The following is a 27,526-nucleotide window of genomic DNA, read 5'->3' as shown; positions in this document are numbered from 1 at the left end:
TAAATATATTTTAATATATATTTGTAAATGCATTCCTTAAATGTAGATTTGTATTTTTAAAGACATGCAGTACATTTGAAAATGTATTTTTAAAAATATTTTTCATATATTTTGTAATAAAAACACATTTCAACATACAGTATATATATATTTATTGAAATATATTGAATATGGCCAAAATTGTAGTATTTCAAATGTATGTCAGTATATTTGGGAAGAATATTTTTAAGATATATTTCAAATATATTTTTCTTCCATGTGGGTTACTACAATTACTGCCGGCAGCTTAAGCCTCTAGCTATAATCATTGTGTTATGCCAGCCAGGAAGGCTTTCTGTGCTCCCCCTCCCCCATTGGAAGAACATAAATAGCACTTCCATATGGGGCAGCTTACCAATCATAATATAATGCAGCTTACCTGGTGATCTGGCCAGTAATACACCTCCTGTATTAGAGTATGCCCACTCTGGATGAAGGAGCACAGGAGGCACCTTTGGACAGCAGAATGGTCAGTCTAAGAGGAGGGAAATGATAGATGAATTAGCAGATTTAGATACACTAAACAAGCTGAAGCTGAACTGCAGATGACACTTTACAGCAAGCAGCTTTTCCCCCTTTGGGATAAAGGTTTACTTTAATAAATAAAAGATGATCATTGTAAGCAACCCTGCCAGTGTTAAATTATTATTATTATTATACAGGATTTATATATTATTATTATACAGGATTTATATATTATTATTATTATACAGGATTTATATATTATTATTATTATTATTATACAGGATTTATATATTATTATTATACAGGATTTATATATTATTATTATTATACAGGATTTATATATTATTATTATACAGGATTTATATATTATTATATATTATTATTATTATTATACAGGATTTATATATTATTATTATACAGGATTTATATATTATTATTATACAGGATTTATATATTATTATATATTATTATTATACAGGATTTATATCGCGCCAACAGTTTGCGCAGCGCTTTACAATATAAGGGAGACAGTACAATTACAATACATTTCAGTACAGAAGGAATAGGAGGGCCCGGCTCGTGGAGCTTACAATCTAAAGGAAGGGGGAGGTGATACAAAAGGTGATAGCTGTGGGGGATGATCTGGCGGAGGTGATTCAAGTACAGTTCTTAGGTGGAGGTGGGGTATACTTCCCTGAAGAAGTGAGTTTTCAAAGATCGCCTAAAGTAGACAGGGTGGGGGCTGACCGGAAATGCTGTGGTAGGGAGTTCCAGAGGATGGGAGAAGCTCTGGAGAAGTCCTGGAGGCGAGCGTGGGAGGAGGTGATGAGGGAGCTAGAGAGGAGGATATCATGGGAGGAACGGACGGGCGATTTGGGCAATATCTGCGGATGAGGTTGGCGATGTAGCTAGGGGCAGTGTTGTGGATGGCTTTGTAAGCTGTGGTTAGTATTTTGAATTTTATACGTTGGGTTAGTGGAAGCCAGTGATGGGATTGGCAGAGAGGGGCAGCAGTTGCTGATCGGTTAGTAAGGTGTATGAGTCTAGCAGCAGCATTCATAATAGACTGAAGGGGGATAGCCTGTGTAACGGTAGACCAGTGAGGAGGGAGTTGCAGTAATCAAGGCGGGATATAACCAAGGCGTGGATGAGTTGTTTTGTGGTGTCATTGGTCAGGAAGGGGCAGATTTTGGAAATGTTCCAGAGGTTGAGGTGGCAGGATTTAGCCAGTGAGTGGATGTGGGGCCCAAAGGAGAGGGCAAAGTCTAGGATTACGCCCAGCACCCTGGCATGAGGGGAAGGACCAATGGTTGTGCTGTTGATCTTAATGGTAAAGTCATGAGTGGGGGATCGGGGGGAGGTAATATTACAAGTTCAGTTTTTGAAAGATTGAGTTTGAGGTAGTGATGTGACATCCATGCTGATATGTCACTTAGTAGATTTGTGATACGTGAGGAAATTGAGGGGGTGAGCTGGGGAGTGGAGAGATAGATCTGTGTGTCATCAGCATAGAGGTGGTATTGGAAGCCATGGGAGGTTATCAGTTGGCCCAGGGAGGAGGTATAGAGAGAGAAAAGGAGGGGCACAAGGGCAGAACCTTGAGGTACCCCAACAGAAAGGGGAAGAGGAGCGGAGGAGGAGTTGTATGTGACACTGAAAGTGCGCTGAGAAAGGTAAGAGGAGAACCAGGAGAGAGCAGAGTCCTGGAGGCCGATGGAGTGGAATTTACTGAGGAGGAGCGGGTGGTCGACTGTGTCAAAGGCAGCAGAAAGGTCAAGGAGTATGAGTATGGAGTAATGGCCGTTGGTTTTAGCAGTTAGTAGGTTAAATGCTTTGCCTCATCCTTCTAACTCAGTGATCTCCAAACTGTGACCTGGGGGCCGGATGTGGCCCTATTCTTGCTTTTGTCTGACCCTTGGGGCACCATTTCACACACTTATATGGGGAATTATTCCACCCACTGACATCAACAATTGGCCAGATTAATGCTACTGACACCAACAATGAGACATAATTGCTGCCACTGACACCAATCTCATGGCATTATTTCATTCACTACTCCATTCATTGACACCAATGATGGAGTACTATTCCTAACACTGACACCAACAATGGGGCATAATCCCTGCCACTGACACCAATGATGGGGCACTATTCCTCCCAGTGACACCATTGATGGGACACTATTCCTCTCACTGACACCAGTGATGGGGCACTATTCCTCCCACTGATACCAATGATGGGGCGCTATTCCTCCGACTGACACCAGTAATGGGGCACTGTTCCTCCCACTGGCACCAATGATGGGGCACTGTTACTCCCACTGGCACCAATGATGAGACACTATTCCTCCTACTGACACCAATGATGGGGCACTGTTCCTCCCACTGGCACTAATGATGGGGTACTATTCCTCCCACTGATACCAATGATGGGACACTATTCCTTCAACTGACACCAGTGATGGGGTACTATTCCTCCCACTGATACCAATGATGGGGTACTATTCCTCCCACTGATACCAATGATGGGGAACTATTCCTTCCACTGACACCAATGATGGGGCACTGTTCCTCACACTGACACCAATGATGGGGCACTATTCCTCACACTGACACCAACGATAGGGCGGCATAAACCCTGCCACTGACACCAATGATGGGGCACTGTTCCTCCCACTGACATCAATGATGGGGAACTATTCCTCCCACTGATACCAATGATGGGGCACTATTCCTCCCACTGAAACCAATGATGGGGAACTATTCCTCCCACTGAAACCAATGATGGGGCACTATTCCTCCCACTGACACCAATGATGGGGCACTATTCCTCCCACTGATACCAATGATGGGGTACTATTCCTCCCACTGACACCAATGATGGGGCACTATTCATCCCACTGACACCAATGATGGGGCACTATTCCTCCCACTGACACCAATGATGGGGCACTATTCATCCCACTGACACCAATGATGGGGCACTATTCCTCCCACTGATACCAATGATGGGGCACTATTCCTCCCACTGATATCAATGATGGGGCACTATTTCTCCAACTAATACCAATGATGGGGCACTATTCATCCCACTGATACCAATGATGGGGCACTATTCCTCCCACTGATACCAATGATGGGGCACTATTTCTCCCACTGACACCAATGATGGGGCACTATTCCTCCCACTGATACCAATGATGGGGCACTATTCCTCCCACTGACACCAATGATAGGGCACTATTCCTCCCACTGACACCAATGATAGGGCACTATTCCTCCCACTGACACCAATGATAGGGCACTATTCCTCCCACTGATACGAATGATGGGGCACTATTCCTCCCACTGACACCAATGATGGGGCACTATTCCTCCCACTGACACCAATGATGGGGCACTATTCCTCCCACTGACACCAATGATGGGGCACCATTCCTCCAACTAATACCAAAAATGGGACATTGTTCACTGCCACTGACACCAGGACATTTTCTACTCCTGATTTGCACAGTCCGGCCCCTCTAAAGCCTGAAGGACAGTAAACTGGCTCTTTGGAAAGTTTTGAGACCCCTGTTCTAACTAATACATCTGCAAGAGAGCTTGCTCTTTTGAAAAACTGGCTGGATCAGATGAAAATAGGAGAAACAAAGCCTAAAAAAGAAAACAAATGCAGCCATCACATCTGATGCTGGCTACACATTATACAATTTTTTTGTTGTACAATTTCCTTTATATTTACCAAAACCATATACAGGCATACAGTTGCGTTCAAAATAATATCAGTGTGTTGAAAAAAGTAAATAAAGCTGAAAATCCTTCTAATAGCTTTTATTTCCATCCACACAAATGCATTGGGAACACGACACATTCTATTCCAAATCAAAACATGAAGAAAAATACATCAAATTTCTGTTGTGCCTCTAAAAAAATTGAAGAAAATGGAATATTAGACGGTTCAAAAAAAATTGCAGTGTTTGTATTCTTCTTTACAAACTCAAACATTCACTATATGAACTGAGTTTGAAGATTTTGCTTTCCTTTGAATCACAATGAATATTTGGTTGTAGTCGCACTGTTTCTGAGAACTGCTGTACATCTGTGTTGCATGGAGTCACCCAACTTCTGGCCCCTGTGATCAGGTATTCCAGCCCAGGATGATTGGACAACATTCCACAGTTCTTCTCTATTTCTTGGTTTTGCCTCAGAAACGGCATTTTTGATGTCACCCCACAAGTTTTCTATTGGATGAAGATCCGGGGATTGGGCTGGCCACTCCATAACGTCCATCTTGTTGGTCTGGAACCAAGATGTTGCATGTTTACTGGTGTGTTTGGGGTCGTTGTCTTGTTGGAACACCCATTTCAAGGGCATTTCCTCTTCAGCATAAGGCAGCATGACCTCTTCAAGTATTCTGATGTATTCAAACTGATCCATGATCCCTGGTATGCGATAAATAGGCCCAACACCGTAGTATGAGAAACATCCCCATATCATGATGCTTGCACCACCATGCTTCACTGTCTTCACAGTGTACTGTGGCTTGAATTCAGTGTTTGGGGGTCGTCTGACAAACTGTCTCCGGCCACTAGACCCAAAAAGAACAATCTTACTTTCATCAGTCCACAAAATGTTGCGCCATTTCTCTTTAGGCCAGTCAATGTGCTCTTTGGCAGATTGTAACCTGTGCAGCACGTCTTTTTTCCAACAGTGGGACTTTGCGGGGACTTCTTGCAGATAACTTGGCTTCACATAGGCGTCTTCTAATTGTAACAGTCCTCACAGGGAACTTTACACCTTCTTTCATCTTCCTGGAGCTGATTGTTGGCTGAGTCCGCGCCATTTTGGCTATTCTTCTATCCATTCCAATGGTAGTTTTTCGCTTTCTTCCACATCTCTCAGGTTTTGGTTGCCATTTTAAAGCATTTGCAATCATTTTAGCTGAGCAGCCGATCATTTTCTGCACTTCTTTATATGCTAAATTAAGAAAAAAACACGTTTTTCTTGGTTTCTGTTATAAAAGTTTGCAAATAAATAATTGTTCTTCATAAATTTAGGCCGAGATGTATTCTGCTACATGTCTTTGGTGAAAATAACCCAAATTAGGATGTATTATTTAGTTTGTAGGAAAGTTATAGAGTTCACAAACTATGGGATATATCTGAATATTGATCAATCCTGAAGTACTGACAGCCAATCTAACTTCTTGAGGTCCAAGAATGTCAGAACAGTACAGATATCCCCCAAATGTCAGGAAGGTACAGATATCCCCCAAATGTCAGAACAGTACAGATATCCCCCAAATGTCAGAACAGTACAGATATCCCCCAAATGTCAGAACAGTACAGATATCCCCCAAATGTCAGAACAGTACAGATATCCCCCAAATGTCAGGACAGTACAGATATCCCCCAAATGTCAGGACGGTACAGATATCCCCCAAATGACCCCTTTTTGCAAAGTAGACAGTCCGACGTACTTCATAAATATTTTTTTTGTCATAATTTTTCGGAAAATGAAAAAATAAAAAAAAATTATTTTCACAATTTTTTTTACATACTGCCACCAGTGCAGTACAGCGTCATTATATAAGTGGCATGGCGGTGATCAGGGACACTGACTGTTGACAGTATGAAAAAAAATATATATATATTTTTTTTAAATTTTGTTAAATTTTTTTTATTATTTTTCATTTTTTATTACATTTTCTTTCTTTTTTTAAGATTTTTTTTCATATTTCACTATGTCCAAAGTAGTACAATGTTACCATAGTAACATTGTACTATTTTGGGGAAGCGATCTGTATTTGTTTTTTGTTTTTTTTTTACACAATTTGCCTATAGCAAAGAATTACTTTGCTATAAGCAAGCATTTACCTGAATGACATCGATTCATTCAGGTTTTTTTGTTTTTTTTGTGCTTAGCTGTGATTTGGCCACAGCTAATCACATGACATGTGCATGTGATCACTGTGACCATTCACAGCTAGACACTAGTATACAATGGATGGCATGAATGAAACCATCCATTGTATACAACTGTCATGTGATCTGCTGTGATTGGACACAGCAGGTCACATGGTACCGGCAACGGGGGCCGGTACTCAGATCTGTCATCGGCCGTGTCCAAAGTAAGCCGCTGCGCGGCTCTGCAAGCGCGAAAACTGCGCAAGTGCGGGAGGATGCCATATGGCGTCCAACCGGAAATCTACAGCCCTTCCCGGCCGCCAAGTGGCTATTGGTAAATGCCTGCACATAGACGGGTTGAAAATCGACTGATTTTTTTTAACGTTGGTGGTAACGTTGGCCTATCGAACGACCGATTTTTTGGGGTCTTTTTGAAAAATCAGCCGATGTTCGACCCATCTATGGCCGGCATTAGAATTGGAAAGCTGCAATATGATAAATGTTTGCGTTCTGGATGAATACAGCTGTAAGCGGTGGGGGCTTCTTGTACCATAAATCATGTGAATTCAGCGCAGTCGTGAATGGCTCCACCCGCGTCCTCCAGCTCTGGGATTGCTCGCAGTAAGGTCACTTTCACACCGATCCATAGCAAAAATACATATGCGTTTTTGCCACATTTTTTACTGTATTTTTACCTCACTTGCGGTGCTCTGTTTTACAGGACATGTGGCACTGGTGCGTTTTGATGCATTTTTTTCCATTCATTTTAATGGGAAGCTGTGTTTTTGGTACTTTTTTTTTACAGCACCAAACCTGCAGCAAAAATGCAGCAAGCAGGATTTTAAAAACACCGGATCAGTGTGAAGAGTTCGTAGGAAAACATGATCACACATATTTCTTCTGCTTTTTATTACCACAAAAGCGGAAGAAAAATGGATCAGGGTGAAAGCAGCCTAATTGACTACATATGTATGCCAAAGCGCTGGCGCCTCCTTCCTTGTTAGCATTGCATTTTATCCGTGGTTTAGCTGCACCTCCTCTGGCCCCATAACAGGTCCGCATGGACCAGGGCTGGAGAAGAAATTGCAAGAGCTTGTAAATTGCACAAGTCTCTATGCAGCTTAAACCTCTCGCCCTCCAGGGGATTTACCCCCCTTCCAGACCAGCCCATTTTTTGCATTACAGCGTTGCGTTACTTTAATTGACAATTGCGCGGTCATGCAACACTGCACCCAAATGAAATTGACGTCCTTTTTTCTCATGAATTCAGCTTTCTTTTGGTGGTATTTGATCACCTCTGCGTTTTTGTTTTTTTTTGCACTATCAAAAAAAAAAAATTGTCATAAATTTGGACCAAAATGTATTCTGCTCCATGTCTTGGCTAAAAAAAAATCCCGATATCAATTGGTTTACGTGAAAGTTATAGCGTCTACAAATGGCGGCATATATACTGGGATTTTTTTACATTTTAAATGGCGACAATCAGCGACTTATAGCGGGACTGCGGCTGGCGTTCTGACACTCGAGAGGAACTGACTTGGTGTCACTGACATCCCCAGTGACACCAATAATGAAATTTACACCCTTTTTTCCCACGAATTGAGCTTTCTTTTGGTGGTATTTGATCGCCTCTGTGTTTATTTTTTGCACTATAAAAAATTTTTTTTACATAAATTTGGACCAAAATGTATTCTGCTCCATGTCTTGGCTAAAATAAAATCCCGATACGTGTAAATCAATTGGTTCATGTGACAGTTATAGCGTTTACAAATGGTGGTATATGTACTGGGATTTTTTTTACATTTTTACTAGTAATGGCGACAATCAGCGACTTATAGCGGGACTGCGGCGGGCGTTCTGACACTCGAGAGGAACTGACTTGGTGTCACTGACATCCCCAGTGACATCAACAATGAAATTTACATCCTTTTTTTCCCACAAATTCAGCTTTCTTTTTTGGTATTTGATCGCCTCTGCGTTTATTTTTTGCACTATAAAAAAAAATGTGTCATAAATTTACGTCAATATGTATTCTGCTCCATGTCTTTGCTAAAAAAAATCCCAATACATGTAAATTAATTGGTTCACGTGAAAGTTATAGCGTTTACAAATGGCGGTATATATACTTGGATTTTCTTTTTTTACTAGTAATGGCGGCGATCAGCGACTTATAGCAGGACTGCAGAGGGCATTCTGACACTGGAGGGGAACTGACTTGGTGTCAATGACATCCCCAGTGATACCAATACAGTGATCAGCGCTGAATAAAAAGCACAATGACACTGTACTAATGGCACTGGGCAGGAAGGGGTTAACATCTGAGCCGATCAAAGGGTTAACTGTGTGCTGGGTGTGTTTTACTATGTGCTGTGTTTGATCTTCACTGTAAGCACACTGCTTTGCATGGCTGCGCTGTGCACAACCATCCAAAGCAGTGTGCAGGAGCTGACAGGGAGAACTGTTTTGTTTACAAACAGTTCTCCTCCCAGTCGGAGATCCTCGGCAATCACCAGGCGCCGGCCAGTAATTACTGACTGGGACATGGTGATTGACAGCTGTGGCCCCCTACCCGGAAATGCAAAATCTTATATATATATATATATATATATATATGTGTGTGTGATTTTGCGCTCCCGTGCCGCAATGCGGCAGTATTTCTGCTATAGGGCGGTAGGGAAGCTGTTAAGACACTCAAATTTAGTGTGCATAATTCTGAATGCTGCATTCTATATACTGTTTAGAACATTACATAGACCTGACCCCTATGCATCATGCTATGTTGTATGTAATGAAGTCCTTCTTCAGGTCCGATCAGTGTTAGATCTCTGTTTATATTCTGTTTTATTTTATGAAAATGATCCTTTAGGTTTTGCTACTTATTCTTTATACTGTAAAACTATTGGTTGTGTAGCACTACCCCCTTAGGAGTCGCTGAGTTTTTTGGGTCCTTCTATAGTCCTGCATAGCCAGGCAACAGACTTTTTTTAGACTTGCATTGTGGAGACAGTAAACAGTCCTTGAGCTTGTTTTTTTTTTTAGATTTTATTAGGGGTATTTGAACATGGATGGGATCAAGGGATGTATGGGATGCCCTAGGAAACTGAAACTGAGGACCAGGGGTGGACTGACAACTTATGGGGCCCCTGGGCAATGGGGGATCATGGGGCCCCTGTGTCCTTGCCCACACTCAAAGCACACCCAAAAAAGCCTATAAACAAAAGGTACCAGGGGCATTTCATGGGGTCCCCTCCTGACCCCGGGCCCTCGGGCAGTGCCCAAGTGCCTGAATGGTCAGTCCGCCCCTGCTGAGGACAACACCTTTGCACCCATGTACAAGTATCTATACAACAAAGATTTCTACTTGGAGAGCTCTCCACCCTCTCCTGGTGTACCATCCCAGACCCTAGATAAATTCTCCTCTCGTCCTGAGGGAATCCCTGGGCAAAGGGGACTCAGAATTGGTCTCTTTAAATCAAACCTTCTCAGATGGAGCTAGTCAGGTTTCCCACCTGAATGCCATTTCCCATTATCCAGCCCAGGAGGTGTAGGACTACTCACTTCTCTTTTCCTGCAAACTTGTTGGGTTGATGGCTGTCTTCAGGCCTTCCGCTGGTCTGTCTCTGCTACACAGGTGGTCCTCTCTCAGAGGACTACTGAGGCTGAGAGATCCTCCTTTCAGGTCCAGCCTGGGGGTAAGCTCCTTCCCACTGTGCCCCCTCTCAGGCTCCTGCATCCCAGCCTTTCACTCCATCTTCCACCCAAACTCTCCTGCTGCTGAGCAGGCTCAGTCATACTTACGGGCTGTCCTGACCCCCATGCCAGGCCTCCTGCCTGGAGATTAGTCAGGATCCCTTATGCAGATCAGCCCCTCCTCACCCCCACCCACTGCCTTCTAGAAACTTCTCAAGTCTCTAGAGCAGGGAAAGATATCAAGAAACTAATCTGCAGAGCCCTCAACCCTGACCTAAGGTGATCTGGCTGACTTGCACCCAGGCTGACTCATGCCCAGGCTGCTATTCAGCCTTCCTTTCTACAAAAAGGAACTAACTCCTCCTGGCTATCTGTCAGGAATGGACTCGCCAATAGTGGTGGGACTCACCTGCCTTGTGGGTTGCAGTACCAGGACTGGCCAGCGGGTGCTCTCAGCAACCAGAGGCTCACTCCTGCAGTTAGCCAAAACACCTGAGGCTGATTGCAGAAGGTGCATATAAGGAATAGCCAGACTTGCATTCAGGGCTTGGTGTATGTTTCCCAAGAGCCCCTGTACCTGCATCCTGTCTGCTTCCTGTCTGATCCTGCTTGATCCCTGACTCTGATTGAACTCCGCCTGTCCTGACCTCTGCCATTCCTGACCACTCTCCAGTCTGCTCCTTTGTACCTTGTCTGCCTGATTGTTCCTGACCCGGCCCATTTGACTACGCTCTGCCTGCTCCTTTGTACCTTACCTGCCCATTTGCTACCGACCCGGCCTGCCCGACTACGCTTAGTATTGTTCTTTTGTTATCTGTTGGGGGTTTGGTTTGTTTGCACTGTGTTTATGTTTAGTCTTGCACTGCGTTTATGTATTGTTTAGTCTTAAATAAATTATATTGTTTATACTGTATCTGAAGCCTGCGTTTCCCTGTGTCAGTCCTCACACCTCTGGTCATACCCGGGAGCCCTGACACTACCTAGAGGGGTGCTACAGTTGCTTTAGCTTTTATTAGGTACTTCTATCATATTTCAGGCTGTCAGTGAAAAATGTGCTATGTCAGTAAATGTTGTCAGTAAAAAAAATATGGGAGAGGCTAGAAGCTCTAACACTGAGGATTCTGGAATTCAAATTGTAAGATGATGTATTACAAAAGATGGCACACTGTCATTGATGCTAAAGGGGGCAATACACAGTATTAAGAATGTAAGGGGATGCAGACTATTGAACAGGGGGGGCATTTCATTTTTTTACTTGTTGCCATGTTTGTTTTATAATTGGGCCATTCTGTTATCACCTACAGATGAATATAAATCCCATAAGAAACAAAAGGCGTGTTTTGCCTGATCACTCATGTTTTCTTTAAAAATGGTACATACTATATATTACCAATTCTCCAAGCGGAGGCTAAGTTATGAGCACAACTGTAGGTCAATACCTAGCCTTGCAAATAGATTCCTCCCCTCCCCCCCTTCCCTGTAGTCTTCTGGGACACGTGGCAGGTTCCAGAAAACTATGGGACCATTCAGAAAGCGAAGTGCTTCTCCTGCATGCGCAGTGGGCACCCGGCTGTGAAGCCGCAAGCTGTCACAGCAGTGTGCCCACATTGAAGATGCCGGCACCAGGAATACAGGACAGATGGTGCAACGGGTTGCGGGGACGACAATGCGTGATCATGGGACAGGTAAGTGGCTGTCTTTTAAAAGTCAGCAGCTGCAGTTTTTGTAGCTGTTGACTGTTATTTTTTTACAGTGTGAGTGGAACTCCGCTTTAAAGGGAAGGAAAATACCCTCAACAAGAGTTAATAGCCATTTAAGTTCACATATGTTTCATACAATCCTTCACCGTTCTTACTAGTGGAAGTCATTGCATGATCATTGGATATTTTTATATGTGCCATTGGATCTCTCTCTCTCTCTCTCTCTCTCTCTCTCTCTCTCTCTCTCTCTCTCTCTCTCTCTCTCTATATATATATATATATATATATATATACACACAGTATCTCCCAGGAGTGAGTCCACCCCTCACATTTTTGTAAATATTTGATTCTCTCTTTTCATGTGACAACACTGAAGAAATGACACTTTGCTACAATGTGACGTAGTCAGTGTACAGCTTGTATAACATGTAAATTTGCTGTCCCCTCAAAATAACTCAACACACCGTCATTCATGTCTAAACCGCTGGCAACAAAAGTGAGTCCACCCCTAAGTGACAAGGTCCAAATTGGGCCCAATTAGCCATTTTCCCTTCTGGATGTCATGTGACTCATTAGTGTTACAAGGTGTCAGGTGTGAATGGGGAGCGGGTGTGTTAAATGTGGTGTTATCAACCTCACTCTCTCATACTGGTCCCTGGAAGTTCAACATGGCACCTCATGGCAAAGAACTTTCTGAGGATCTGAAAAAAAGGAATTTTGGCTCTACATAAAGATGGCCTAGGCTATAAGAAGATTGCCAAGACCCTGAAACTGATCTGAAGCACGGTGGCCACGACCATACATCAGTTTAACAAGAAAGGTTCCACTCAGAACAGGCCTCGCAATGATCAACCAAAGGAGTTGAGTGCACATGCTCAGCGTCATATCCAGAGGTTGTCTTTGGGAAATAGACGTATGAGTGCTGCCAGCATTGCTGCAGAGGTTGAAGGGGTGGGGGTCAGCCTGTCAGTGCTCAGACCATACGCCACACGCTGCATCAAATAGGTTTGCATGCCTGTCGTCCCAGAAGGAAGCCTCTTCTAAGGATGATGCACAAGAAAGCCGAAAACAGTTTGCTGAAGACAAGCAGAATAAGGACATGGATTACTGGAACCATGTCCTGTGGTCTGATGACACCAAGATCAACTGATTTGGTTCAAATGGTGTCAAGCGTGTGTGAGGAGTACAAAGTGTGTCTTGCCTACAGTCAACCATGGTGGTGGGAGTGTCATGGTCTGGGGCTGCATGAGTGCTGCCGGCACTGGGGAGCTACAGATCATTGAGGGAACCATGAATGCCAACATGTACTGTGACATACTGAAGCAGAGCATGATCCCCTCCCTTCGGAGACTGGACGCAGGGCAGTATTCCAACATAACGACTCCAAACACACCACCAAGACCACCACTGCCTTGCTAAAGAAGCTGAGGGTAAAGGTGATGGACTGACCAAGCATGTCTCCAGACCTAAACCCTATTGAGCATCTGTGGGGCGTCCTCAAACAGAAGGTGGAGGAGCGCACGGTCTCTAACATCCACCAGCTCCGTGATGTTGTCATGGAGGAGTGGAAGAGGACTCCAGTGGCAACCTGTGAAGCTCTGGTGAACTCCATGCCCAAGAGGGTTAAGGCAGTGCTGGAAAATAATGGCGGCCACACAAAATATTGACACTTTAGGCCCAATTTGGACCTTGTCACTTAGGGGTGGACTCACTTTTGTTGCCAGCGGTTTAGACATTAATGGCGGCGTGTTGAGTTATTTTGAGCTGTACACAAGCTGTACACTGACTACGTCCCATTGTAGCAAAGTGTAATTTCTTCAGTGTTGTCACATGGAAAGAGAGAATCAACTATTTACAAAAATGTGAGGAGTGGACTCACTCCTGGGAGATACTGTATATATAATATATATATAATATTTATATATATATATATATATATATATATATATATACAGAGAGAGAGAGAGAGAGAAAGAGAGATCCAATGGCACATATAAAAATATCCAATGATCATGCAATGACTTCCACTAGTAAGAACGGTGAAGGATTGTATGAAACATGTGAACTTAAACTTATTAACTCTTGTTGCCACATGAAATATAGAATCAAATATTTACAAAAATGTGAAGGTGTACTCACTTCTGGGAGATACTGTATATATATATATATATATATATATATCCAATGACACATAAAAAAATCCAATGATCATGCAATGACTTCCACTAGTAAGAAAGGTGAAGGATTGTATAAAACATATGTGAACTTCAATGGCTATTAACTCTTATTGAGGGTATATTCCTTCCCCTTAAAGTGGAGTTCCAGTATTTTATATATATATATATATATATATATATACATATTATTGCTACTGCTACCTCCACTCTTAACCAGACAAACGCATTGACTCCTGTTAAATTCTCAACAAATGTTGTAATTATATCTGTGTATCTGTTGACTTGTCCTCACCTCTAGGTGCACTCAGGTTTATGACTGTGGCCTGGTTCCTAAGAAACATCCCCCCCATTCATGTGAGCCTTATCAGCTTCTAATTGGGGCGGAGTTGAATGCTCATTTGAGCATCTCCCTATAAATTTAGTTCAGCTCATGGGGGAGATCTCTGATGGGGGGCACAGTCTCTGATGGGGGTGCTGCTTATGATGGAGTGCGGCTTTGAATGAGTGCAGAGCAGTTAAACACAGCAGTTGAACTAAAGCAGGAGAACTCAAGCAGCAGGAAGACACAACAACAGCAAGAAACTCTACTGCATGCTGGATAGTCTGCAAGGAAACACACTGGGAAATATCTTTTACATACCTGAGTTCCACTCCGTGTACCTTTTTATATAATACACCCCTCTTCTCCTCTTCATATTACTATCCTCTGTTCCCAAATCTCATTTCTTTACCCCTCTGCTCCACCCCAAAACTTGTACATCTACCCCTCATTGCTATCATCTCCCTACTATTGCTTTCATCACCTCCCCAAAATGCCTCTTCCACTCCTCCTTCTCATTTTCCTCTCATCTGTTCCCAAAATCCATTCACTATATCCCTCTGCTCCTCCCAAACATTTATATATTGTGCCCTCACTGCTTCCCTCACCCCTCTATGGCACCTACCACCTCCTCCTATTACTCCACTCTCCCACTGACCCGAACACCTCCACTAGTAGTTTCTCACGCTCCTGCACATCCCGCTCCCATGCCACCTTTCTCACCCTTCTCCTCCTCATAACCGCGGGGGACATCTCCCCGAATCCTGGCCCTCCACTACCTCCCTCACCCGCCCAAAACCCTCCCGCCTCCACGTCCTGCCGCAACCCCCGCAACTTAGTATCTGTCCCCCTGCTCCCTAAAATCTCCCCCCCGTTTTCATGTGCACTCCTGAACGCCCGATCGGTGTGCAACAAGCTTACCGCCATCCACGACCTCTTTGTTTCCCGCTCCCTCAACCTCCTGGCGATTACGGAAACCTGGATCCAGCCCACTGACTCTACCTCCCCTGCTGCACTCTCCTACGGCGATCTCACCTGGACCCACTCACCCAGGCCCAACGGTCGTAAAGGTGGTGGGGTTGGCCTGCTCCTGTCACCGCTGAGCACCTTCCGAGTCCTCCCAAACCCCCCCTCCCTATCCTTCTCCTCCTTCGAGGCCCACTGCGTCCGACTATTCTCCCCAACCCCCCTGAAGATTGCTGTGATATACCGGCCTCCTGGATCCATACCCCGCTTCCTGGAAGACTTCTCCTCCTGGCTACCCTTCTTCCTCTCCTCTGAGCTACCCACTATCATCCTTGGGGATTTCAACATCCCTGTCAACCTCGACAACCCGGACACAGCCCGTCTCCTCCACTTAACCTCCTCCTTTGCACTTGCACAGTGCATACAATCCACCACCCACTCCGACGGTAATATCCTTGATCTTGTCTTCTCCAACCGCTGCGCTCCCCACAACCTCACTAACACCCCCTTCCCTCTCTCTGACCACAACCTGATTACCTTCTCTATCTCCTCATCCTCCAACGCCTACCCCTCCAAATGTCACACTACTACCAGCCGTAACCTCTGCAACCTTAAACCTGCCTCCCTCCACTCCGCAGTTGATCAACTCCATGACCGCATCCTCCCCCTGTCCTGCCCCGACTTGGCTATGACCGCCTACAACAATGCGCTGTCAACAGCCCTTGACTCACTAGCGCCTTTAACCACACGCAACATCAGACCCCGACCGCTCCAGCCCTGGCAGACTGATCACACCAAAACCCTCAAATGACACAGTCGTGCCCTGGAGCGACTATGGCGCAAAACCAAATCCCAACAAGCCTTCACCCGATACAAATCTGCCTTCCACACCTACACCTCCTCCCTCCATACTGCCAAACAAGCCTACTTCCTGACCCTCATCAAGGCCCTCTCCTCCAATCCTCGCCGACTCTTCTCCACCTTCAACTCTCTACTCTCGCCACCCCCACCTCCACCCAGCACCTCACTCACTGCCCTTGAGATTGCCAATCACTTCAAAAACAAGATTGACACAATTCGCAAGGACATTGCCGCAACTCACACGCCTTCTCAACCCGTCCCCTCTCACACAGCTACCCCCTCATCCCCCTTCCCCCTCGACATAACCCACAGGGACTTCGTCGCTGCTCAAACTCCCTCCAACCCCCTTCCCCCTCACTCAGCTACCCCCTCTACACCCCTCTCCCACGGCCCCACCACTGCTCTGACCTCCTCTCCCACCCCACCCTACATTCCTCATACTGAAGCTCCCCCAACACTCCGCACCTTTGACCTTACTACCATCGAAGAAGTCTCCAAGATCCTCTCTGATGCCCGCCTCACCACCTGCCCCCTTGACCCTATCCCCTCACAACTCCTACAACCTCCCTCCCCCTCGATCCTACGCTCCCTCACCCACATCTTCAATCTCTCCCTCTCCTCCGGCACTTTCCCTTCCCCTCTGAAACATGCACACATCACCCCCATACTTAAAAAGCCCTCCCTGGACCCCAATGACCCGAACAACCTCAGACCCATCTCCCTGCTCCCATTTACATCTAAACTCCTCGAGCGCCTAGTCTACGCCCGCCTATGCTCTCACCTCAACGACAACAACCTCCTCGATCCCCTACAGTCCGGCTTCCGTCCCCTACACTCCACCGAAACTGCCTTACTCAAACTCTCCAACGACCTGCTAACCGCCAAAGCTAATGGCCACTATTCAGTGCTCCTACTCCTTGACCTCTCTGCGGCCTTTGACACAGTCGACCACCCCCTCCTCCTCAAAAAACTACACTCCCTCGGCCTCAGAGATTCTGCTCTCTCCTGGCTCTCATCCTACCTGTCACAACGCTCTTTCAGCGTTACCTATAATGCCACCACCACCCTCTCACTCCCCCTCTCTGTTGGGGTCCCTCAAGGCTCTGTCCTCGGGCCCCTTCTCTTCTCCATCTACACCTCCTCCCTTGGCCAACTCATACACTCTCACGGCTTCAACTACCACCTCTATGCCGACGACACACAAATCTATCTCTCAACCCCCCACCTCACCCCCTCGGTCTCCGCCCGAATCACACACCTGTTGAGCGACATATCAGACTGGATGTCGCTCCACTTCCTTAAACTGAACCTCTCCAAAACCGAGTTTCTTGTCTTCCCTCCAGCCCGGACACCACCCCCCATTGACTTCTCCATCATGTCCAACAACACCACCATCAAACCCGCCCCACAGGCCAGAGTACTTGGTGTCATTTTGGACTCCAACCTATCCTTCCAGCCCCAAGTCCACTCTTTAACAAACTCGTGCAGACTCCACCTCCGCAACATCGCCAAAATCCGCACGTTCCTAACTCCAGAAACCACTAAACAGCTCATCCACTCCCTCATCATATCACGACTCGACTACTGCAACTCCCTCATCACTGGCCTGCCTCGCCGCTGGCTATCCCCGCTTCAGTCCATCCTGAATACGGCTGCCAGACTCATTCACCTTTCCAACCGCTCCGTTTCCGCCACCCCCCTCTGCCAATCCCTCCACTGGCTTCCGATTGCGCAACGGATCAAATTCAAAATCCTAACGCTGACGTACAAAGCTGTCCACCATACTGCCCCGAACTACATCACTGACCTAATATCCAAGTACCGCCCAGCACGCACACTCCGCTCCTCACAAGACCTCCTTCTCTCTAGTTCCCTGGTCTCCTCCTCCCATGCCCGCCTCCAGGACTTCTCCAGGGTGTCACCCATCCTCTGGAACTCCCTGCCCCAACCCATCAGATTATCACCTACTCTCCTCTCCTTTAGGCGCACCCTGAAAACCCATCTCTTCAGGGAAGCCTACCCCGCCCCCTGCTAACTTGCCGACCTCCTCCACTCTTCCTACCACTCCATCCCCCACAGCTATCTCCTCCTGTGCCACCATCCCCTCCCTCCTAGATTGTAAGCTTGAAAGAGCAGATCCCTCGATCCCCTCATGTTTTGCATTGTATTGGTATTGTTCTGTCACATGTTCTGTCCCCCTTTATAATGTACAGCGCTGAGCGAACTATTGGCGCTTTATAAATACTGTATAATAATAATAATAATAATAATTATTACTGTTTGTATACATCACTTTGTGCTGCCGCTCTGCACTTTTTCTGTGGGTGATTTTGTTGCCGCATAGAGTTTAATTTTGACTCAAACAGACCATGGCAATAATAGAGAGGGACACAGGCAGCCATAGAAAGAACGAATAAAGTTTTAAACTTTGCTGGTTTGGGTTTTAGATGGACTTTATTTTACTTTGAGTGCACAGTCAGTGGCAGACTAAAAGCTGAGAGGTGTCACAAGAGCGCTGATCAGGTAACGCAGCCTTTACTTATTATCTGCATAAACAATAGTCAGCATTCTGCCTCCAAGAAATATTCCCAGTTAGTATGAGCCCTCTGTATCCTCTTGTACCAAATTGTATTGTAACTGTAATGTCTGCCTTCATTTTGTAAAGCGCTGAGCAAACTGTCGGCGCTACAGTGCATCCAGAAAGTATTCCCAGCGCTTAACATTTGCCACATTTTATGTTACAGAATGGGGGGTATTGTTTGTAGAATGTTGAGGAAAAACATTAATGTAATCCATTTTGGAATAATGCTGTAACATAACAAAATGTGACAAAAGTAAAGTGCTGGGAATGCTTTCTGGATGCACTGTATATAAATCCTGTATAATAATAATAATAATTTATATGTGGAATATTTTATGCATAAAAAAAGTTGGAACATCATGCAAAAAAATGCAACGGTACACATTCAAAAAGTACTACTAAACATAAAACAATTACATAAAAAATAGTGTCCAATAATGTGCAAAAAAAACTTAAAAGTAAAGTCTTTAGTGATAAATAAAAGTTCAAATAATTTCAGAAAAAAAAACTTTTGCTTCCAAAAATAAAGACATAAAAAAAAATTATATATATAAAAAATATATATAAACTTCTTGGAGATCCACCATCACCAGCACCTCAAAAAATACTGTTTCTTACCAGACTTATGTGACCCCACAATTAAGTGACGGTCAAGAAAAGCATAGTACGGATACCAAATTAGGATGACGAACTCCGTTACTGCTGACTTTGGGGGGATACGGTGCACTCCATACACTGGATGTAGATAGACGCCATTTGGATCCCTCTTATTAGATTGCCAAATCAAGGCATGAGCTCCCAAATTGATACTTCAGATAAATTGCCAAATATAGACCTAAAATAATGAATTATCCTCAAAGAGGACAAAATCATCCAAAAAGCAAGAATCCTCATAGTGCAGTATAATTAGCAGGATTTATTGCCTTACAACGTAGTATTATACGTACATCAAGATATACTTAAAACAGCATGTCACCATATAATCAAATGGTAAGTTTCTAACTGACGTTTCTGCTGACGTCATGCGTTCTGACTCCTCCCAACACGTTTCGTCATCTAACCTCGAACCTCTCTTATATTGTTTTGTTACTGTATTGTCTCATGTACTGTCCCCCACTATATTGTACAGCACTGAGCAAACTTTTTGGTGCTATATAAATACTGTATAATAATAATAATAATAATAATAAATGATAACATAGTTAGTCTGGCTGAAAAAAGACAAAAGTCCATCCAGTTCAACCATAGGAAAAAAAAAAGTTATAATCCTACACCCACAGTTGATCCAGAGGAAGGCAAAAAAAACCCCAGCAAAGCATGATCCAATTTGCTCCTGCTGGGAATAAAATTCCTTCCTGATCCCCCGAGAGGCAATCGGATATTCCCTGGATCAACTTTCCCTATAAATGTTATATCCAATTATATTCTGTGTATCCAAGAAAGAATCCAGGACTTTTTTAAAGCAACCCACTGAGCTGGCCACAACCAACTCTTGAGGGAGTCTATTCCACATTCTCACAGCTCTCACTGTGAAGAAACCTTTCTGTGTTTGGAGATTACATTTCTTATCCTCCAGACATAAAGAGTGCCCCCTTGTCCTCTGTGATGACCTCAGGGTGAATGACTACACCGAGTTCACTTCCTGATCCCCCGAGAGGCAATCGGATATTCCCTGGATCAACTTTCCCTATAAATGTTATATCCAGTTATATTCTGTGTATCCAAGAAAGAATCCAGGACTTTCCTACAGCAATCCACTGAGCTGGCCAGAACCAACTCTTGAGGGAGTCTATTCCACATTTTCACAGCTCTCACTGTGAAGAAACCTTTCCGTGTTTGGAAATTACATTTCTTTTCCTCCAGACATGAAGAGCGCCCCCTTGTCCTCTGTGATGACCTCAGGGTGAAGTGTGTGAACATTTTGTAACGACAGTATTTAGTGAATTGAGATCAGTAAGATATTTTGTCTGTTCTGCTAGTTGCAGGAAATGCAGTCTCGTCCAGTAAGTCCTGTGTTTATCAGGTGAAAACTCGTATTGTGCAGACTGGAGGATCTGTTATTATACCGTGTTCATACAACGGCCACCAGGAACTGGGAGAGGAGGAACAAATAGAAGTCCGCTGGTTGGAGGCAAATGAATCAAAATGTCAGTTTGCCAAAAATGAGATCTTCTCTTCTGGATCAGTTGCAGAAAAATATCATGAACGTCTCTTCACATGGAGGGATCCTAATAGGAACAGGACACAATATATGGAAATCAATGGACTGAAAAAGACAGATGGCCCTTTATTCTGCTGCCAAATTATTAACAAACAAAATCCGCAAGATGTTTGGACAAGTAAACACGGGACCCTTCTGCAATACCCAGGTAATTATATATATATATATATATTGCTTTTTTTCTTAACTTCCCTGGCGGTCTAACTAATCAATATTTGTGAATGCAAAAGCGTTACATTGTTTTCCATGGAAATTTGTTGTTTTATATTGTAGGCCTGTAATTCTTAGGAATAACTCACTGAAATCTGTCCGAACAAGAGTCTAGTAAACATCCCGGGGATGATAAAGTTTGAAACACGAAATCATAAATTATAATATAATAAATTATAAAAAATAATATTATAATAATAATAAATGTAATTCAATAATATAATCAAACAAAAAACACTGAAATTTGAAATAGAGCGCCAAGTTCGCACATCGCTGAGCAAAGTCGCAGAATCGTTTTCAGTGTCTGATGACGAATTTCCCCCACGAATCATTATCACTCAATTCTGCAAGTGGTTCTAAGGGCCCATGTACACTGCAGCTGATAATCTCATGTTTAGGAGCTGTTCAGCTTTTTTTCAGCAGCCCCTGAACTCTCCCTAATGTTTTCCTGTGTCCATCGTCGGTTACAGTCGTTTGCAGGCGTTTGAGTTTACAGTAATTTTTTTGAACGCAGAAAACTTGCGTTCAGCAGTCGATTTTTTCAAACGCAAAATGCTTGTAAACGTGGCAAATCGAGATTATAAGCGTTTGCTTTTATTATTTTTTTTATTTATTTTTTTTTAAGTCTTCCAGTTCCTGATGCTGTCCAGAGCCTTTTTTCATCATAAAAAATGCATGAAAAGCGTTTTCAAGGCACTCAAATGGACAAAACACTGAACACAGGATGTTCTTATCAAGCTTGTCACACATTGTAATGACCAATTCACACCTCAGACCTCTCCCACCCTTGGAAGCAAAAGATATGTGAATGACCATTCACACCTCAGACCTCTCCCACCCTTGGAAGCAAAAGATATGTTAATGACCATTCACACCTCAAATTCCTCATGAAGACCCCCTGCCAGGTGACCTTACTGACTCTCCCCACCAGACACCCCAACCTTGGAAACAAAAGAAATGTTAATGAGCAACTCACACCTAAGCTAATCTCAACACATACTGCTGTCTCTGCTTCTACTCTCTGTATTTCTCTGAAACAGTCTGAAATAGTTAATAATGTACCACTTTTCAGTGCATTCTGGGCATATTCCTTTTGCATGCGCATTTTTGATGTGTTCTTGACATGTTGCAGTGCGGTTTTTATGCATTCCAGTAAATTTTTTCCCCCTCTCTTTTTCTTCAATTTAAATGGAGACCTGTGTGTTGCAGTGCATTTTGGTGCATTCCAGTGCATTTTTGGTGCGTTCCAGTGCATTTTTGGTGCGTTCCAGTGCATTTTTGTCAAGTTTTACCATGTTCCAGTACAGTTCTGTGCAGGAAAAATGCAGCCTGTTCTACTTTTTTTCTGCAACTGGGACGCACTGGACCTGCAAGCACTGATGGGAACTATGACATTGACCACTATATCACCTACTTTCTGTGCATTTTGGATGCAGAAAAAATCAACGGTAGTGTGAACTGGCCCTTAGGAATATAAAGGCTAATGGTTGGGAATGTCATGGGAAGGCCTCTTGTAAGGAGCTTGGCACAAGATGGCGGAGGTTTAGGGCTTCAGGCAGGTGGGATGTTCAGCCAGAAGGAAGAAGCATAGCAGGGTACTCTTTGGCACTAATCACAAGCCCCATTACTTTGCTGATGGGTGAATCAATGGGTGAAAACAATGTGAAATAGTTCAATAGGGCCAAACCTCTTTGAAAATAAAAAGAAGAAAATAGGCTGATTCCTCTTCAAAATGATAGCCAAATACTGTAAAATGCAGATTGATGAATGTTTAGCAAACATTCAATATGGAAATTGCAAAATGGATGCTTTATAAATAGACTCTATAGTTTGAAATCGTTTTGGTATTCAGTGGTTAACCTCCCTGGCGGTCTGATTATGTCAGTATTTCTGTGCTCAAAGTGGTACATTTTTTGCATAGAAATATGTTGTTTTTTTATTGTAGGCCTGTAATTTTTAGGAATAACTCACTGAACTCTGTCCAAACAAGAGTCTAGTAAACATCTCGGGTACGATAAAGTTTGAAACACGAAATCATAAATTATAATAAATAATCATAAAAAATAATAAATTTAATTCAATAATGTAATCAAACCAAAAACACTGAAATGTGAAATATAGCGCCAAGTTCGCACATCACTGAGCTCAGTCACAGAATCGTTTTTAGTGTCTGATGAGGAATTTCCCCCACAAATCATTATCACTCAATTCTGCAAGTGGTTCTGATTTACTATCGCTGTTCTCTAGTTGGTCTAAAACTGCTTTTGACCTAAAGGGACGCTTTTTGGACGCCATGGACGTTTCTCAGTTTCCAGGCAGAAAGAACAGTAAAAATGCAGGCAGGGCGCCGGACAAAGCACTCGGGACAAAATGTATGTGAAATGGTTTGATACAGGAATGGAATACTATCAGATTTTAGTGAATGTCACTTAACATTTTTAAATTTCCTGCTGGTTCTGGCCCCGTACGTCCCAATGCTCGCAGGGACCGGCGTTAGTCGGAGGAGATGGCCAAGGACACTGCAGGAGGGACATCGCGGGAGCGCAGGACAAGGTAAGTGATCGAGGGATCCCGGAGCAACTCTGCAGTGTATTCCCGAGTGTAGCTCGGGGTTACCGCTTGTGGTACTGAAAGTGAACCCCGAGCTACACTCGGGAATACCGCCAGGGGGGTTAAGCAGTTATTTGTTGAGTGAGCCACTGCATACCAAAAGTTTCACATTTGGTCTGGTCATAAAGGTTTAGATTACCCCTGGATATAAAAAGGGATAATACATTTTTTTTTATATATTTAAAGAATATGATTTATGAATTATTGGGGGCATGTACTATATCTTCATAAATGGGTGCAGAGTATATATATTTAAATATGCATATATAATATTCTATTGTCATTGTTTAGGTAAGAAATCAGCCACTCACTTGGATGAATTGATTGCTGTAAACGGTGAGAACATCAACATCCCCTGTCACTACCCCAAGACCATGGATTCTGTGAAAGTCACCTGGTATCAAGTTCAGAGCAATGTTCAGATTTGTGACACTGATCGTCCATTGAACATGCAACAAGACCGATACTCACTGGTCACTTCTTCTCAAGATTTCTCACTGCACATACAAAATACTAACAATCAGGATCGGGGTGGTTATTGCTGTGTTCCCAGTACATCGAAGATTTTAACCAAACAAGTCACGACTCTTCTTGTCGCAGGTATAAATATATAATTGAACTTAGGGGTATGTTCATTGTTCTCCACACTCTGAACACATTTCATATGAATAGATGAGAAAAGAAGGCTCTTGAATTATTATTGTTCAAGTGTCCCCATTGTTCACCTACAACTGTATAGTTTCATTTATAGATTTTAAAGGGTTAATAAACGCATTTGGATTAATTTATATATCAACCTTGACACGCTATATAACCAGTGGCGTTCCAAGGCAGTTGTGGAGGGTGCAGTCCGCACCGGGTGACACCAACCGCATGGGGTGACACCGGACCCTCTCCACAAAAAGGTAAGTTGTAAAGCAAGCCGATCTCCGCAGGATGGATCCGATCAGGGGAGGACTGACAACTCATGGGGCCCCGGGCAATAGAGGATCATGGGGCCCCTGTGTCCTTGCCCACACTCAAAAAAGCCTATAAAAAAGGTACTAGGGGCATTTCATGGGGCTCCCTACTGACCCTGGGCCCTCGGGCAGTGCCCGAGTGCTCGAATGCTCAGTCCGCCCCTGGATCCGATCCATCCTGTGGGGATCGTCGGCTTTCTTTACAACTTACCTTTTCTTGGAGTGGGTCCGGTGTCACCCCGTATAGGTTGCATGCCAATGATCCTGCGGGGATCGTTAGCATGCAACCGATACGGGGAGACACCGGTGTATCGGCAAGATGTGTCTCCCATGTAGATGTCCCCCCTGAAGCAACTGCGCATGTCCCAGTTTCAGGCACGATCAATCGATGATAGAACTACTGCTATCATTGATTGATCGTGCCTGAAACCGGGACATGCGCAGTTGCTTCAGAGGAGACCAGGGGTGGACTGACAACTCATGGGGCCCCCATGCAATAGGGGATCATGGGGCCCCTGTGTCCTTGCCCACACTCAAACCACACCCAAAAAAGCCTATGAAAGGTACCAGGGGCATCTCATGGGACCCCCTACTGACCCTGGGACCTTGGGCACTGCCCAAGTTCCCAAATGGTCAGTCCGCCCCTGGGGGAGACACATCTTGCTGCTACACCCGGACCCGTTCCAAGAAAAAGTAAGTTGTAAAGAAAGCCGACGATCCCCGCAGGATGGATCAGATCTGCGGATTGAGCATAATGTATCGGAGTCCGATCCATTATGTTCAATCCGCGGATCCGATTAATTCTGCGGGATCGTCGGAGGGGGTGTCACCAAGCGTTATCGCACCGGGTGACACCAACCCTAGGCACACCTGTGTATATACCATAAGCATTCAAGCCAAGAGGAAGAAACATTAACTTTCCATATGAAAGAAAGATATATTTGAAATATATTTTTAAAATATTCCTGTATACATGTGATCAGCTGTGATTGGACACAGGTGATCACATGGTAAAGAGCCTACATCATTGGCTCTTTAATGTAATCGTGATCTGTTGTGTCAAAGGGACTCAGAGCACCACCGATCAGAACGCTGCGTGCCCCCCGGGGGAGTCCATGCTTGGCTAGAGTAGGAGGACATCCTATGACGTCCTGCCAGAACAAGAGAACTCCTGCCCATCCGTCATTTTCCTATACGGCGGGTGGGAGGCAGGTAAAGGAACCTTGCTTTTTCACAAATGCCCAAAAATTTGGAACAGCATTTGTATATAGTATGTGATACATTTTAAAAATATAATAGTCTGGCTGAAAAAAGACAAAAGTCCATCTAGTTCAACCATAGAAAAAAAAAGTTATAATCCTACAATCACAGTTGATCCAGAGGAAGGCAAAAAAACCCAGCAAAGCACGATCCAAATTGCTCCTGCTGGAAAAAAAAATTCCTTCCTGATCCCCCCGAGAGGCAATCGGATATTCCCTGGATCGACTTTACCTATAAATGTTATATATCCAGTTATATTCTGTGTATCCAAGAAACAATCCAAGACTTTTTTGAAGCAATCCACTGAGCTGGCCAGAACCAACTCTTGAGGGAGTCTATTCCACATTTTCACAGCTCTCACTGATAATCATGTTATGTTTTCATTTTCTAGACCAGGAATTATTCAAATCTAGAATTCCTTCGGAGATCACAGTCCAAAAAGGAAAATCTGTAAATCTGACCTGCTCCAACACCCTGCCTGACTATTACACAGAGAGAGATGTCCTGCGAGTCAATGTATACTGGAGGGTGGGGAGTGTCACTGGGCCGTACGCCTACCACCCCTACCGGGAAATGGTTAATTCCACGTATATAAAAAGAACAAACATAACAGGGATAGCAAACCTCCAAATAAAAGATGTGAAGACCAAGGACAACACAACCTTTCACTGTTTTGTGACATTCAAAGTGTGCAATGATGGCGACCAATATAAGGACGAAATTGTGTATGGAGGAGAGACCAGACTAACTGTCAAAGGTAATGTGTAATGGCACCCAACTTCATATTTCTCATTTCTTCATGTTGTATACCTGGAACAAACATATTTATTTCAGGTACGTATATAGCGCCATCAATTTACGCAGCACTTTATATATATATATTGTACATTCACATCAGTCCCTAACCCTCAAGGGGCGTACAATCTAAGGTCCCTAACCCTCAAGGGGTGTGCAATCTAAGGTCCCTAACCCTCAAGGGGTGTACAATCTAAGGTCCCTAACCCTCAAGGGGTGTACAATCTAAGGTCCCTAACCCTCAAGGGGTGTACAATCTAAGGTCCCTAACTCACATTCATACATACACATACTAGGGACAATTTAGACAGGAGCCAATTCACCTACCAGCATGTCTTTGGAGTGTGGGAGGAAACTGGAGTACCAAAAGGACCCACGGAGGCACAAGGAGAACATGCAAACTCCAGGCAGGTGGTGCCGTGGTTGGGATGTGAACCAACGACCCTGGTACTGCCAGGAGGAAGTGCTAACCATTTAGACACTGTAACACCTAATGCACATTTAAAACCCCAAAAAGTTCACTGGTCTTTAACCTGTTGGAGCTGACAGTACGCAAATATACGCCTCTAGGCAGCTGGGCATTGATGCTGAGCAGCCGCGTATTTGTGTATTAACCAGTTCCCATCTGACCCATGTACAAAAACGGCCGGACGCTGGCAGTGCAGGAGTGGGTTGCCGTTCATAAACGGCGCCTGCTTTTTCTGGCTGTGCGCTCTCCCTGAGAGTGCACGGCACCACGATCAGGACACAGCGGAACACCGATCG

At 44.2% G+C, this 27,526-nt stretch overlaps 1 protein-coding gene across 1 annotated transcript in view; it reads left to right on the top strand.

The window, feature by feature from the left end:
- The window catches only part of LOC149436681 (uncharacterized), a 69,807-nt gene that overhangs the window by 2,615 nt on the left and 39,666 nt on the right, over window positions 1–27,526 (top strand). Inside the window, exons 2-4 of the mRNA XM_089661605.1 lie at window positions 20,686–21,075; window positions 24,039–24,347; window positions 26,358–26,723. Coding sequence (XP_089517731.1) covers window positions 20,686–21,075; window positions 24,039–24,347; window positions 26,358–26,723 — 1,065 coding nt within the window. The remainder of the gene's footprint in view (window positions 1–20,685; window positions 21,076–24,038; window positions 24,348–26,357; window positions 26,724–27,526) is intronic.

The sequence above is a fragment of the Staurois parvus genome, unplaced genomic scaffold (genome assembly GCF_062004578.1).
Source record: "Staurois parvus isolate SC_StPar_1 unplaced genomic scaffold, SC_StPar_1.0 ptg001352l, whole genome shotgun sequence".
In the NCBI taxonomy this organism is placed as follows: Eukaryota; Metazoa; Chordata; class Amphibia; order Anura; family Ranidae; genus Staurois; species Staurois parvus.
The sequence above is the reverse complement of the archived record's forward strand: the minus strand, read 5'-3'. Positions and strand labels throughout refer to the sequence as shown.